Here is a 14,389-nt window from a genome sequence, read left to right on the forward strand (position 1 = left end):
CCCAATTGAAAATGAAACACTGAGAATGTCCTCTTATTTTTTTCATGATATTGTGACTATTTTAGACAGTAATAATCCAAATGGTATTCTTATTCCTACTGGAAGCCAAAGGCCCAGAGGTGTATAATCCATTCTTATACTTAAATGACGCATAAACAGAGCCTAAGAGGTCTGAAAGGCATATCACTAACATAATGGATAACAGCAGCATTTTGAAAGAGGGACATTTTAGAGACATTTTTGAAGCAGAGTTGGGAAAATTAGTTCGTTCAGTTAATCCAAACAGGATGAGCCTGATTCAAGCTGATCGAGACTTATCTGACTTACTTCTTCATTTGTAGGGATAAAAAATACTTAAGAGTATGAGTAACGTCATGCTTCAAACTGGTGGCACAATTTTCAAAGGAAACACTGAGTTAGATAAAGCTACCTACAAAGAACTGAGTGTTGTTGGAAGTATTTCAGGACTCGGCCCTGCAAAAATATTTGCTCTGAAAGTAAACTTGAGTAAGTTTTCTGTCTCAGATATAGTGCTATTCAATTCTTTGGAGTTACCCACATTCTTTCATTTTATCAGTTGCTTGCAGGATCAGATCTTAATTTAGTGTCTCCAAGCCTGCTCGGCCCCGTGTTGCCGTAGTTCCTCCTCAGTTTCCCTAAATTCTCCACTCCGTGCTGCAAGGAGCAGCAGAGGGCGCCGAGTCTGGCGGCACCGCCCGGCAGGGATCGCTTCCTCCCTGCGCTGGATTTCCCCGTCCCGGGATTTCCCGCTCCACGGCCAGGAGGGCCTTTATAAAGAGCAGGCTGGAGCTATTCTGATAAAGTGTTGCAGAGCAGCAGGATCCCGATGTGCTTCTTCACAGAAAACAGAAAGCAAGGCTTTTGAATTTACCTTCTTTACCTAGTAACAGCTATTACAAACGTTAAAAGAGATGGGAAGAACCAGCCAAGCTGTGCTAATAATTTTGTGTGTGTTAATGACTGGTAAGTTGGGGATTGTTGTTTGCTTCATTTGGTTTTAATTTTGTTATGTCTAAACTGACCTACAACTTACTTTTTGATCTTTATTTCTCTTTGTTCCCGTTTCTTTCACGTTTCAGTGAATAGACCTGTCAATTAAGTAGTTCTGTCAAAATGTCAGAAGGCTTTTTTTCCTGACATTTACTTTGAGCTTTTCTGTACTCTGCAATGACACAATAATTTTTTTTATTGCATTTGCTAAAAGACAGTCTGGGAGACAACTGCAGTATATCACTGCATATTTGATTGTTACTCATTCCTGACAGTATTATTCAAGTTTGATGCTAAATGTCCTGTTGAAAGCAATTCCACAATTATCCTTTCTATCTTCCTTACCACCTTTCCTCTCGAATGTTACAAAGTTTTAAGTACCAGATCTACCTGACCAAAAAAAAAAAAAAAAGGCAGCTATATTGTGCCAATACATTTATGTTCTCTGACAGCATTAGATTTATGCCATGTTATACCTGAGAGCTGTCTGTTAAAGTAATCTGAGTCCGTATTATAGCAATGTTTATAGGGTATTTTTGAGATGTAAACCAGCATGTGAGCTTTATTAGTTTAACCTCTGCACACTGTAAAGTCAGCTTGCAAAATAATGAACTCATGTAATAGTAGAACATGAGAAGAAATGGGAAAGTAAATGTTGAGATTGCTGCTGAGCTTATGTATGTTCTCCCTATTGTAGTTAAAGCTTTTGAAATGGAGATTGTGCCTGCTAACAGAATTGTTGCACAGATTGGAGAAACACTCACACTCACATGCAGTACTACTGGCTGTGCATCACCAAGTTTTTCCTGGAGGACCCAGATGGACAACCCCCTTGGAGGAACAGTGAACAACCATAAGACATACTCTACCTTGACTATGAATCCAGTGAGCGTTGTGAATTCTCATGATTATCTGTGCACTGTCTTCTGTGGTGAGAAAGACAAAAAAGAGAAGAGTATCAAAGTAGAAATTTACTGTAAGTAAAAATGTAAAATTCTCTTTAAACCCCCCAAGATCATTGAAATGCAGAGCACCTAACTGAAGCCTTTGCAATTTGCAGGGTAGTGTTATTTAAACTTACCAGCACAGAAAATGGGACACCACCAATATACAGATTGCTCAGGATGCCTATATTTAGGCAGCTATATCGTTGTCTAAGTGCCCTGCTGGATCATATTAGATCCTTTGTGATTATATTTAAACAAATGTACAAATATAAAGAAGTGCTTGTAAAAGACTTCTATGTCTTTATATCAAGACATGTTTTGTGATGAAGTTGCTCTAAGGTTGTGTTCTAAATGTCTCTGATGTCAAGATTTTTGATATCTGTATCTTGGTCTCATGTTGATCCTAGAGCTCATCTCTGCTAGACTAAAGAAATTTATTTTATTCTTTTAGCTTTCCCTAGTGATCCTGTCATTGAGATCAGTCCATCCTTAGTTGCTGGAGAACTAGCCACTGTCATCTGTAAAATTCCTAATGTGTACCCTTCTGATCACCTGGAAGTACTCCTCATGAAAGAGGAACATGTTCTTCTTGAGAAAACATTTCATGAAGAGGTCAGCACAAATACAGAGACCAAAACTGTGCCATATTCTTTTAATCTCAAAGCCGAAGATATTGGGAAAGAAATTACTTGTGTGGCCAAGTTACCAATTGCTGGTATGGACTTCGAACCCAAAGAAAGAGTAACTTCTCAGAAACTGAATGCAGACTGTAAGTATTTTTATTGTGGGGCTTTCACACCAAGTACTTTTTAATATTAAGTTTCACAGAATGGATTCAAGAAGTGTGTGCTATAAATAATTCATAATCTGCACTTCTCATCTCTATTATTTTTGTAGATAATCTGCTGTAATCAGTTGAATTCTGTTGTACTCAATAACAGTCATTGAGTCATTAAATATCCACTGCTGTTCCTGAGAGAATTTTGGTAATGCTTTAGTAAATCCTCCCTCACTCTCCTACCTGCTGCTCAGTCAGAGAGTAAGGCCAGAATTAAAATGGCAGCATAAAGATATATGATTGTTTTTTTAATTGCCATTGTATGCTTAGCAGTTTTAAGTCTGTAGTCCTAAATAATGGAAAGACAAATGTAAGAGTAAAAAATAAATAAATTTGTACACATTTTGGTTCAGCTTTCAAAGCTGCAAGCTAAATGTCTTCTCCAGTCTGGAAAAATTGTCCCACTGTGTCACTGGAACACATTAATTTTTTCTTGGCATTGTGTGAAATCTCTCTCTAGAGAAGCTAGTGTTAAAGATGTGTATGCCATTCCTCATTAACTACCATTTCTCACTCATACCTTGTCACTCCTTCGTTCTCTTCCAGTTGGTCCACGAAATACTATCATTACTGCATCTCCAGGCAACTCACCAATGGAAGGAGACCCTCTAAAACTCACATGTGTGACTGAAAGTAATCCTCCAGCACAAATAATTTGGAGAAAACATCTGCCTGATGAAAGTATTCAGCATCTGACAGAAAACAGTACCCTTGTTATTCCCCAAGTCCATTTCACTGATTCAGGACTGTACATGTGTGAAGCAAATAATCTGGTAACTAACAAAACAGAGAAAGCAGCTGTGAATATTTCCATACAAGGTACAAGTCTGCCTGAATTCAGTTTGCATTATTCAGCTGCCTCTGGGTTGGAGGATGCTGAAACTGAAAATTAGGAAATTAAGGGGCTGCCTTTGTTATGCATTCAGGATTTAGCTTTCAATTTACTGCTGCTCTTTATGGGCTGTGCTTTTAATTTCTCTGCTTAATTTTCAGCTAATTCTCTCTGTACTGCTGTGTACCTGCACACCTTTGTACATTTCCTGCAGTGCAACACTGTGATGGTTTTAAGGCTGTCTTTAATTTTTCTTATCACAAGTGATAAAAATAGAGTGATAAAAGAATCTGAGAAAGTGGTGAAGTGGGGGACATTGTTATTTGCTTAAAATGCTAGTGCGCATAGCAATTTTAGAGGGACAGCACAGTTTCCTTCTCTGACTAGTAGTTTTGGGCATTATTAGTAAATGTAGTAGTTTAATAATAAAACTATTTGGGATATTACTGTTATTGCTACTACCATTTCAATAAAGCAAACAATCTCAGGTGAAGTCTGAGATCAAACCCCAAATGAACAGATCCTCGAGCAAGCAATTCCTGGTTTCTTAAAACCCTCTCCATCTTTATCATTTTTGCATTAGTTCAACTCTTTACAGCCTGTTGTAGTATTAGTATAACCTTATACAGCCTTTTCTTCTGCCATGCAGGTGCTCCAAACATTGCAGAACTCTCCATTGAGCCTTCTACAACAGTTCGAGAAGGAGAAAATGTTTCAATACAATGTTCTGCTGAGGGCAGCCCTACTCCCAAGATTATTTTAAGGAGAAAATCTGACAGTGCAGACACAAGGCCTTACAGTGAGGGAAGAATTCTCCTTCCATCTGTGACGTTCCTAAACGGAGGAGACTATGAATGTGTAGCAAAAAACAAGTTTGGGGAAAATAAAAGCGAAATAACACTTAACGTGGAGTGTAAGTATGTGTAATGTTTTCCCAATAATTTAAAAATAATCAGTTAATTCTCCAGTATCTTCAGTGATAAATGTAACTATCAAACTAAACAAAATCCTCTGAGTATAAAAATATCAGCACAGTCCTGTGCTCTTGCCCGAGGAGCAGTGCTGATGAGCAAAACAAAGACATGAAATCTTTAATGTAATGATAATCTTTACTCAGGCTCTGAATGAGTAGAGAAATTCTGCCTTAACATTCTTGGTTAGAAGTACTTGGTTGGTACCTTTGGGCTATAGACAGTTTGTATGGAAGCTCTGATACTGAGAGCTTTACTTATTCTGAGAAAGAAAAAGAAATTAATTTCAGGAGGTTGATAACCTGGCATCCAGTAGGACATCTAAACCATCCAATAATGATTCACTATAGAGTTCTTCCTTTCAGATGGACCAAGGAATACAGTGATCTCCATTATCCCTGCTGCTGCTGTTAAAGAAGGAGAAACTGTGACAATGGAATGTATTAGTTCTGGCAATCCAGCTCCTTTGATCTCTTGGAAGAAAAAGGCATCCAATGGGGAGTCTGAGAAAATTTTTAAAGAAGCAACATTAACTATAGAGAACATTAAAATTCAAGATCTGGGGCTTTATGAGTGTGAAGCTTATAATAAATTTGGCAAAGAAGAAAAAGCTGTGAAATTACTCGTTCAAGGTATGTAGAACAACAGAGAACACAATTTTTTGTTGTTGTTTTGTTTATTTTATGTCCAAATCTCATTCTGTGAAGTATGGGAAAATTGTGTCTTTGTTATCATTAGAGTTAAAACATGACCTTAATGTCATTAAGTCGTTTAGGAATCATTAAACAATGAAGGGGGAAATCTGCCTTAGCACAGGAAGCTTATGCAAAGCTCTCTCATCCCTTGAGCTTCCATCACCCATTCCAATTGGCAAATGTATGAACACGGCAAAAAAAGCTATGCAGTGCCTGTAATTTCTTCCAAATAGGTCTCAGCAGAGGATCCAGATACCACATACAAAAGATTCAAAGAGAAAGTACACGCTGAAACTTCTCTGAGGAGCAACTGTATTACAGCCCCTTGGCTCTCCTTTGAGTTACAACCCTTCATCCTGTTCTCACAAGCTGCAATTAAGCCATACCAAATGCTGGTTCCTCAGCCTACATATCTTGACTCTGCCACATTGCATGCGGAGTTTTAATTTCAGTAGTCACCAAAGTTCTCTGATTTAGCCCTGCTACTTCTGTTTATTGCATAGCAACAATGTATTGCTTAATGATCACTTCTGCCACCAATCCATCTCTCTTATTCCTTGCTATTTTTGCAGCTGCACCAAAAATACACTTACTTTTCCCTTCAAGTACAGTAACAAGAGGAGAAAGTTTTACCATCTTATGCAAGTCTACAGATGTAACATCTGTTAAGACTACTCTGTGAAAGAAGATAGGTGATGGGATCACAACCATCTACTGCCATCTTGCCATATACTGTTTCAAGGATGGCAAATATACCATAGACAGGACTCAGCTAAAGAATGCAGGAACATATAGGCACATAGAACTAATGAACTGAAAAAGCAGTCTGAGCACATAGTGCTTTATGGCAAGGTTAATTAAAATAACAGCTGTACCCAGTTAATATTTTCAATTCCACTAAGAATGAAAAGTCTTTAAAAAACTGAGATCAGTTACACAGGTTCTTGTCACAAATGGTAAGATCTTAGTATTAATAAAAGCTTCTGTTCAAAACTGTAGATGCACAAAATAATTGTTGCTTCACAATTTTTCATAGTTCCACCTTTGAAAACAGGATGTAAAATTGTGGAACCTAGTGAAAAAAACCATACTGTTATAGGACTTCTGCCTTTGACTTTTCTGTTTCTCTTCTCTTGAAAGAGGGCATCAACCTCTGAATCTTTGGTCTGTGTCCTTTCATGAACGCAAATGAATAAACAAATATAAAATAAGAAAATAAGAAAAGACTAAATATAATGAAGAAAAATAAGCAGCGCACTCCATCAGCTGATAAAATGTTCTTTCTAACAGCAGCTGTTTACTGCAGTGTGTGAAATTTAGTGACAATAGCATCTAAAGCTATGTGCTCAAATAGTGTCGTGAATCCATTAACTGGGTTAGTACTTTGTGTGTTACAAGCTGATGGACACCTCAGGATTTTTTTTTACTTCTGTTTGTTGCATTTCTTTTCTTTGCAGTTCCTCCCCAAAATATTACAACATTAGTATATCAATGAGAAAATGTTAAGGAAGGAGAAAATGTCACTGTAACATGTAGCACATAGAGTAACCCACCATCACAGATGGGCCTGAAAAAAGTCCATTGGGAGAAAGAAATTATTCTGCCATCAGTGATTGGAACCTTTATACTCTACAATGTCACAGAAAAAATTATACAGGCAGATATTTGCTTGATGTTTTCAATGAGATTGGAAACAACATCCAAGTGATTGATATAGCTGTTGTAGGTAGGTTTATTGCCATAAGCTTATTTTGTTCATACTTTCTGATGAATTTTGTGTCAAGGTGAACACAACCAGTTCATGACTGATCCTTGTACAACAGTACTGCAGTTAACCTGAAAAAAAATCAAACCAAACAACAAAACAGCTGGTGAGAATAAGATGTAGTTAATCTCCTTTCACTATGGATGTTATTTTCTTTTACTTGAGTTTGTGCAGTAGCTTTAAGGACAGAGACAGAAAAATGTGGATCTTGCATTTCTGTCCACATGTATGAATGGTGAGATTAATCCAGACAAAGTTCTGTTTCACAAAAAGATTTAAAGATTGTACTTTTTAAACACAATCTTCTCCTGAAGTGTCCCCAGATGTTTCCTAGGTAAAATATGTGATATTCTTCCTGCACTGTTCATGAACTGCATGGCATTCTACATCGTAGATGATACCAGATGGATTTGAACTTGCATGGCAAGACAGTGACTAGGAAATTAAGTGTGTAATAAGTTGCTAAAGACAAAAGCATAAGGAAAATATTTTGAAATGTGATTTGTGCATGAAAACAGAAATAAAGTTCCAAAGGCATGTCATTAATAATATTGCTTTTACAGTAATATACCTGTATCTGTTTCAATCAGGTTTTACACAACTTTTTTCTCCTTCTGTCTCCATTTATAGGGAAGTTGGAAAGAACAGATCAAATGATACCACTGATTATTGCATTCTCCAGTGCAGCAGCAACAGCAGTACCAGTAGTTGCAATTTTGATCTACCTGTCAAGAAAAGCAAAGATAAATGGGTCCTACAGTCTTGTAAAAGCACTCAGACTGAAAGTGTGATTGTATCAATACAAGTCTACGTTCATAATAAGCAATGTTATTTATTGTTGTGACTGGTTCTCTTCTATAATATATGGTAACAAACGAATGAACTGCCATATGATAGCAAATAGATTCTTTTTCATGTTTCAGTAAGTATTTCAGTATTTAAATTCCAGGGAAAGCTAGCATCCTCTCCTAGAAACTGGTAAACACTTCTGTGTTGAAGCAGGCTGAACAAAGAGTTCCTTGGAGAACTAGGTTTGTACATAGTGTATAAATTGTGTTATAACTATATTCAACTGAATATCAGTTTGTAAAATTACACCCTTACTGCAACTGTACAGAGAAATGTTGTTAATTCAGAGATATGAATCATGATGACAATATTTTATTTCATATTACTCGACAGAATGAATGTTTTTAATATAATTTGACCTCTCGTAGTCATGTTTGAAAATGTTCTCTTTTTCATATTGCCATAAACGCTGTACCTTCACTGAAGTTACACAATCACTGGGCTATGCATTCCTAATTATTTTAAATTAAGATCTCAAGGCTCATTTGTGAAACATTTTCTTTTAAATATTATTCAGAAAGTGTATGGGATTATAGTCTAGTTAGTTTTATGACAGCCAAGGTATATTTGCAGGGTTTAATCATTCTCAAATCAATGTCAGAATTAAGTTATTTTGTGATGAGACAAATTAGACCCTTCATCTAGAATATAAGCTGCCAATAAATGTGCTTTACAGACTTCCACTGCAAAATAAACTACAAGCAGGTTTCTTTGCCTAGATCTTCCTAGTGATTCTTGCTTAAGATTATGTTAGAATACACACTTCTGTGAAGGAACCAGTAAAAATATTGTCCTTAGCAACAGCAGATTTGAGTGTCATGGGATACCCTAGCTGTAAAGGCACAAGCAAGGCAGGCAGAGGCTTAAAGACAGGTGAGGAGGAGAGGCAAGGTCTATGCATCCTCAGCACTGGTGGTTCAGTTGTTTCCTGAATAAATGCCCTTCCCAAGCTGCTCGATGTGGAAAACTAAACCACAGGCAACTGGTGCCTGCATGCTTTACCCTGGTTAGAGTCTTTTCCCACCATACACTCCCTCTAGTATTCCAAAATGGCTGTAAAAATAGTGAGCTTTCTGTGTAGAGGCAAAGATGAGGGGGAAAGAGAGGTGGTGTTTGATGTTTTTCTCCCTTACATTCCTTTTCCTGGCTAGTGCTGCTTTGACTCATCTGGTTGGTGATGTTCAGCCCAGAAGGCAAGGCTGTGGGAGGTGCGGGCACTGAAACAGAGGTGTTGAAATGCATCTAGTCTTGGCAGCCCTGAGACACTGTGTTAGGATAGCAAGGTGGACCTGGCTGCCCCAAAATTGCACATAGAAGGTCAAGCAGAGACATGTGAAGAGAGTTTCTTTACATTCTACAAGTGGTAATGACTGCCCTCAACAGCAGTACAAAAGCAGATATCTCTTGGAAGCCAGCTTTGGGATTAGGCAGTGGTGAAGATCTCCTGTATCTTGCTCATAGCATGTTCAGCAGTGTTTTGTGTGCACAAAATTAGTGCATGCAGGGTCCAGCATTTATCTACAGTTGGAAAGGGAGGCTTGGAAAGTGGAGGTGTAGCAGAAAAATTGGAGAGCACTGTGGACTTGGCTTGGAGGAATGTGAGCATGCAGTAGGAGGGTGAAGAAAAGATTGAAGACAGAGGAGGAGGAGAGCTTTGACAGGCCCATGACATAGATTTTTTGGAGGTGGTGCCAGGCAGATTTATTCAGAATAATGCCAGGCCTGTCTCAGTGCTGTCTTGTGAGCAAATCAGAAAGCCTGATTTTTATTTATTTTTTTTTCACTGTGCAAAAGTTTGGTGCACACATTTTCCTAGCAGATAGTTCTGGTATTTGTGTCACAGGAAGGATAGTTAGAAAATATGCAGAGAAGGAGTACTGAAAAACAGGAAAAATGAAAATCCCTGGGACTTTCCAGTTTGGAGAGGGAATTCACAAGGAGAAAGGGGTGTGAGTGATGTTTTCCAAATTGTGAAGGCAGTTGATAATGAACAACAGATGCAGAACTGCTGTTCGCAATGCCAGAACTGCAGGGCATACAAACTGAGAGAGAGGCATTTAACAAAAATAATAGAAAGTAGTTCTTTACACAGTGAATGGTGAACTACTGGAAGCTGCTGCAGAAGGCTGTGGAGGATAGCAGTATCAAGTGGCTCAAAAGGGGAATGGCAAAAATAGCAGACTAAAGGTCCATAAACAGATACTAAAAGGAGTAGGCAGAAACGCACTCAGGGAATATACTGCAAAAAGTGGCCAGGTTTGCATGCTTTGCAGAAATAGTGTCTCTCACTGCTGGAGATATACTGGGGTAGTTGGATCAATGGTAAGATCCAGTAAGGGATGTCTTACCTTCTTATGCCTTTCCTGAGCAGTCTTGGGCAAGGCCTACTTGGAGAAAGGTCTTAGCAGTTCCTGTGATGTCTTCCCATCTCCTGTAGTCTCTTAGGAGGAATAAAAAAGAGGAAAAATGAATAGGAGAGAAATAGGAGTCATCTCAAAACATCGCTTTGATGCTCTTGTAGTCTCTGCTAGAAATTCCCAGTATCTTCTCTGTCATTAGTTTCACCAGTATTTGTGATGCAGATACAGACCTTACTATGTACGTGGTTTGTCTGCCCTCTCAGGGTCTCCACAGAGTCATTCTTGTCAATAGGAGTTGGCTCAGTTGTTTATGCCAATAGGATTTCAACAGGCCCAGTTTTTCACCCAGAAATATCTAACTGAGTAGATGGAGCTTGTAGTGCTCATTTTAGGAGAGGCTGCTCTTGTGTGGGCAGCAAGATTCCTCCCAGGGAAATCACAAAGAAGGAACTTGCCAGGGGATCTCCTCCCTTACTGCCTCATTCTCCATATTGTTCAGGGTGCCTAATGATTTTGGCAGAAGTTTGTTCTATGGAGGTTAAAAGTTTGCAGACAAGTAACGTTTTTTTTTTAATCACAGAAGGAATGTTATTTCTTCTCCCAGTATTACTCATCAAGCAAACCGCAGAGCCTGTCCTGGCAAAAAGGCATGAAGCCTTTGCCTGTTGGCCCCAAGCCAACAAGCACTTTCAGAAGGGGTCAGAGCTGCTTTGAGATCTGGGAAAGAGTCCCTACCACAGGCACTGTCTTTATAACCAAGAAAATGGTCTGTAGAGCAAAGGGCTGTGAAAGGTCCGTTTAGGTTTTCTGTACAAAGTACTGGGCCTACGTTCAAGCACACCAGTTGCCCTTGTGTCCTCAGAACAACTGTTTATTGTAGCAATACCATGAGGCTATGCAAAATGTGAATGTGAAAATTAGCCTGGATTTTAAAGGTGGTTTCACAATCTTACCTTGCAGCTGGTTTAGAACATGCTTTTCCTTAAAATTTAAAGCTCAAGCAGAAGACATGGGGTTTTTTAACTTCTTCAAGAATGGTTTCAAATTATTTTGTAGCTGTACTGAAAGTGGCAGTTATATACCATGACATAAGTGCTGTTATCTGCTGGAATGACACTTGAGAGCCTTGTTTGCAGGAACAGGCTCCCCTTGCTTTTAGGGACTGGCAGGGCCTGGTCATGTTTAAGGCCAAATGATGATGTAGTGTCTCTGGCTGCAGGAGGCTGTTCAACTTCATTGACTTGCTGCTGTGCTGAATCAGTAGCTTCTTTGAGCAGAGCCTGTTGCCCTGTAAGGAATCTGATTCTGACTAGAAATTCCTCCCAAATGGAAAATTGGTACTTAAGACTACCTTTAGTAATCCATGTCCTTTCTGCTGTATGAACATACCTACTACCTAGTCCAATTTACCTGACCTTTGACACTTTTCTCTGCACAAGACAATTGCATACTGTAGTCAAGCTGTCTTGTTTCTTTGATGAATTAAACAGATTGAGCTATTGTAAACCTAGCTTTCACTATAAGGCATTTTCTACGCTGTTAAATAATCCTTGTGATCTTCTCTAAATCCTCTCCAGCACTTTAATATACCCTTTAACATCTGACAGAAGATCTGTATATGAGCCTCTAGTGCTGTTTCTGTCAGTGCCAGAAGTGATTTTGTTTGTTGGTTTTCCTCTGTGCAGCTCTGCTTTCATAAACATAATTTTTTACATTTTCCTTTTTGTTTTGTTTTTTTGTCTTCTGTTTGTTTTGTTTTGTTAGAGAATCACTGTAGGGAATAAAGAATTAATCAATTCCTTATTCCCATTACTACTTCTCAATCTTTTGTAGGATACAGACCCTAAGAACTGTTCTTAATACATTTTCTTGAAACACAAATGTATGTGATACAAAGTCAAATACCTCATGAATCCAAATACCTTAAATCTAATTTGTTTAATAATGCCTACCTTCCATAAAACCATGCTGACTGGCACAAATTGTGTTTTCTGTGCTTTAATCTCTGTATCAGCTTTCCCCCTTATTTACAACTTAGTCATAGCAGTCAGTCTGGTACCAGGCTGATCAGAAATTGACAAGAGTTTTTGACACTACTCTCTAATCTGTTTGAAGGCCACTTCCCATTTAAAAAAATAAATGACAGGAGCGTTGTGTCAGTGAAACTACCTGTCTTGTTCTGTTGTCTCAACAGCCTTTAAGCCTCACAATCTTTTTGGGTCCACATGCTACAGATATCCTGCCACCAAGGTGATGTATTTCTGATAACAGAAATACAGAAATGCCTGTAAAAAGAGTTACGTACTTTGCTGTTAACTACCAGGCACCTTAGTAGTTAAAATGCATTGTCACCCTACCCTGGCTACCACCAGGTACCCAAGCTGGGAATCTGCTGTCTGTCCCTCTGCCCTTCCTACTTGAAGAGTCCTTCTGGTGCTGTTGAAGTACACAGAATGGACAAATGTGTGTCTATGAGACACAAAGGTGTGAATTTCCCCTTGCTTCCTGTGTTCATGGTTCCTCTCGGTGATTTTTCTGTGTAAGGTTTGCTGTTAATGAAACAAGGGGAACAGTTTTTTGTCAGGTTGAAAATTTACCCTTGCAAGGGCTTCTTTTGTTTGTTTGTTTGTTTGTTTGTTTTTAGTGTGAAGAACTTTAGGCATTTAAATCCTAAGATTTATGCCAGGATTAACTGAATGTATTTTTTAAAAAGGCAAGTACATACTGGAACTCTGCTTATGTGACTTGAAGTAGGACAACAATGAAACCTGTATGTGTTAACTGAACCAGAAAGGAGCACACGAGGAAACCAGGATGACTTAACTGCTCTTTGTTGTGCTTAATTGTAAAAAGCATTACATTGTGACTGCATGCTGTTGATTTTTTTTTTTTGTTCAAATATTTTACCTTTCTTTTGAATGAGATGCAGGTATGGGACATGTGCTCTCAGCATCTGAAAGAAACGGTGCTGAACGGTGTTGAATATATTCACATTTCCAGCACAGATGCCATGTCTGGAAAACATCCACCTATTTCAGACCTGGGTTCAGAGACTTACAGTGATGAAGGCTATTGGATTTAACAGTTATGTAACTTTGAGGCACTGCTACCCATTGAGACACAGAGCCTCTCTGTTTAGCAAGTCAAACCTAGTACATCAAACCAGCTTTTTACATTCCCATGCACGTGGTGTGCATGGAAAAAACCCAGCACTAGATTCTTCAGCACTGCTACATGTAGCTGAAGAAAGAACTTCAGAAAATGAGGTTGGCCTCTTTACTGGCATTGTATATTGGCTTCCGGCTAGTGGTCTTAAGCAACAAAATCCTGCCTCAAATGGTGAGTTCGTTTACTTGTTTCAGTATCAGAAATACATACTAAATAGAGTTTAAACGTAACTGCTTGCAGTTTTTAAAGTCATGTTGAAAATCTATCTGCTATTGTTGCTACTGATTCCCTGTTCAAATAAATTCAGGAACATTTTGTCCCTCCAAGCACATTCAATCATCCTAACAGTAGAGTGAGGCAAGGCAGCATGATTCCTCACTATTGAATGATTCACTCGGGTGCTCTTATCTGAAAAGCATACAGACATAAACATTTTAGGGAGGTAATTTATTTTTTTGCAGATAAGCTCTGGGAAAAAGGAAAGAAAAAATCCTTTTCACAAACAAAATGCAGTTCTGGTGCTGTATTGTTGTTGAGTCTTTTGTTTTAGTTTATAGTCACAATGGCCTTGGTGCTGATAACAGAGCAGGTGTGGAGCAGATAGACAGCAAGATACTGTGTTGGTTAAAGATCATCATTGCTTTCAAGAAATTGTGACAATGCTGGTGTTACCCATTCTTCCCAAGATTTTGATTTGAAGTAAAAAGGAAGAGCATGGAAGAATAGTGCTCTACTTGCTTTGTCTGCCAGCCAAAACCACTGATACATACATAGAAGCACCTTAAGAAATGCATAGGATACATGAAGATTTCTTTTCACAACTACAGGTAAATTTATAGGCTGAAAATTCTGCATTCAAAACATAAATGTACTGAAATATCCTGTTTATAACATCTATAAACTTATTGCCAGAACAGAATTCTTCTTGTTCCCTGTTTTGTAGCAAGACTCTG

The 14,389-nt window shown here is 38.4% G+C and overlaps 1 protein-coding gene across 1 annotated transcript; it reads left to right on the forward strand.

The window, feature by feature from the left end:
* Positions 1–932: 932 nt before the first annotated feature.
* Positions 933–13,350, forward strand: VCAM1 (vascular cell adhesion molecule 1). Its single transcript, XM_054384229.1, is given in 10 exon segments — positions 933–984; positions 1,709–1,987; positions 2,410–2,727; positions 3,343–3,615; positions 4,278–4,541; positions 4,965–5,231; positions 6,752–6,936; positions 6,939–7,024; positions 7,690–7,852; positions 13,198–13,350. Coding segments are annotated over 10 exon segments (2,040 nt in total).
* Positions 13,351–14,389: the final 1,039 nt, after the last annotated feature.

This window comes from Indicator indicator, chromosome 10 (assembly GCF_027791375.1).
Source record: "Indicator indicator isolate 239-I01 chromosome 10, UM_Iind_1.1, whole genome shotgun sequence".
Taxonomy (NCBI): Eukaryota; Metazoa; Chordata; class Aves; order Piciformes; family Indicatoridae; genus Indicator; species Indicator indicator.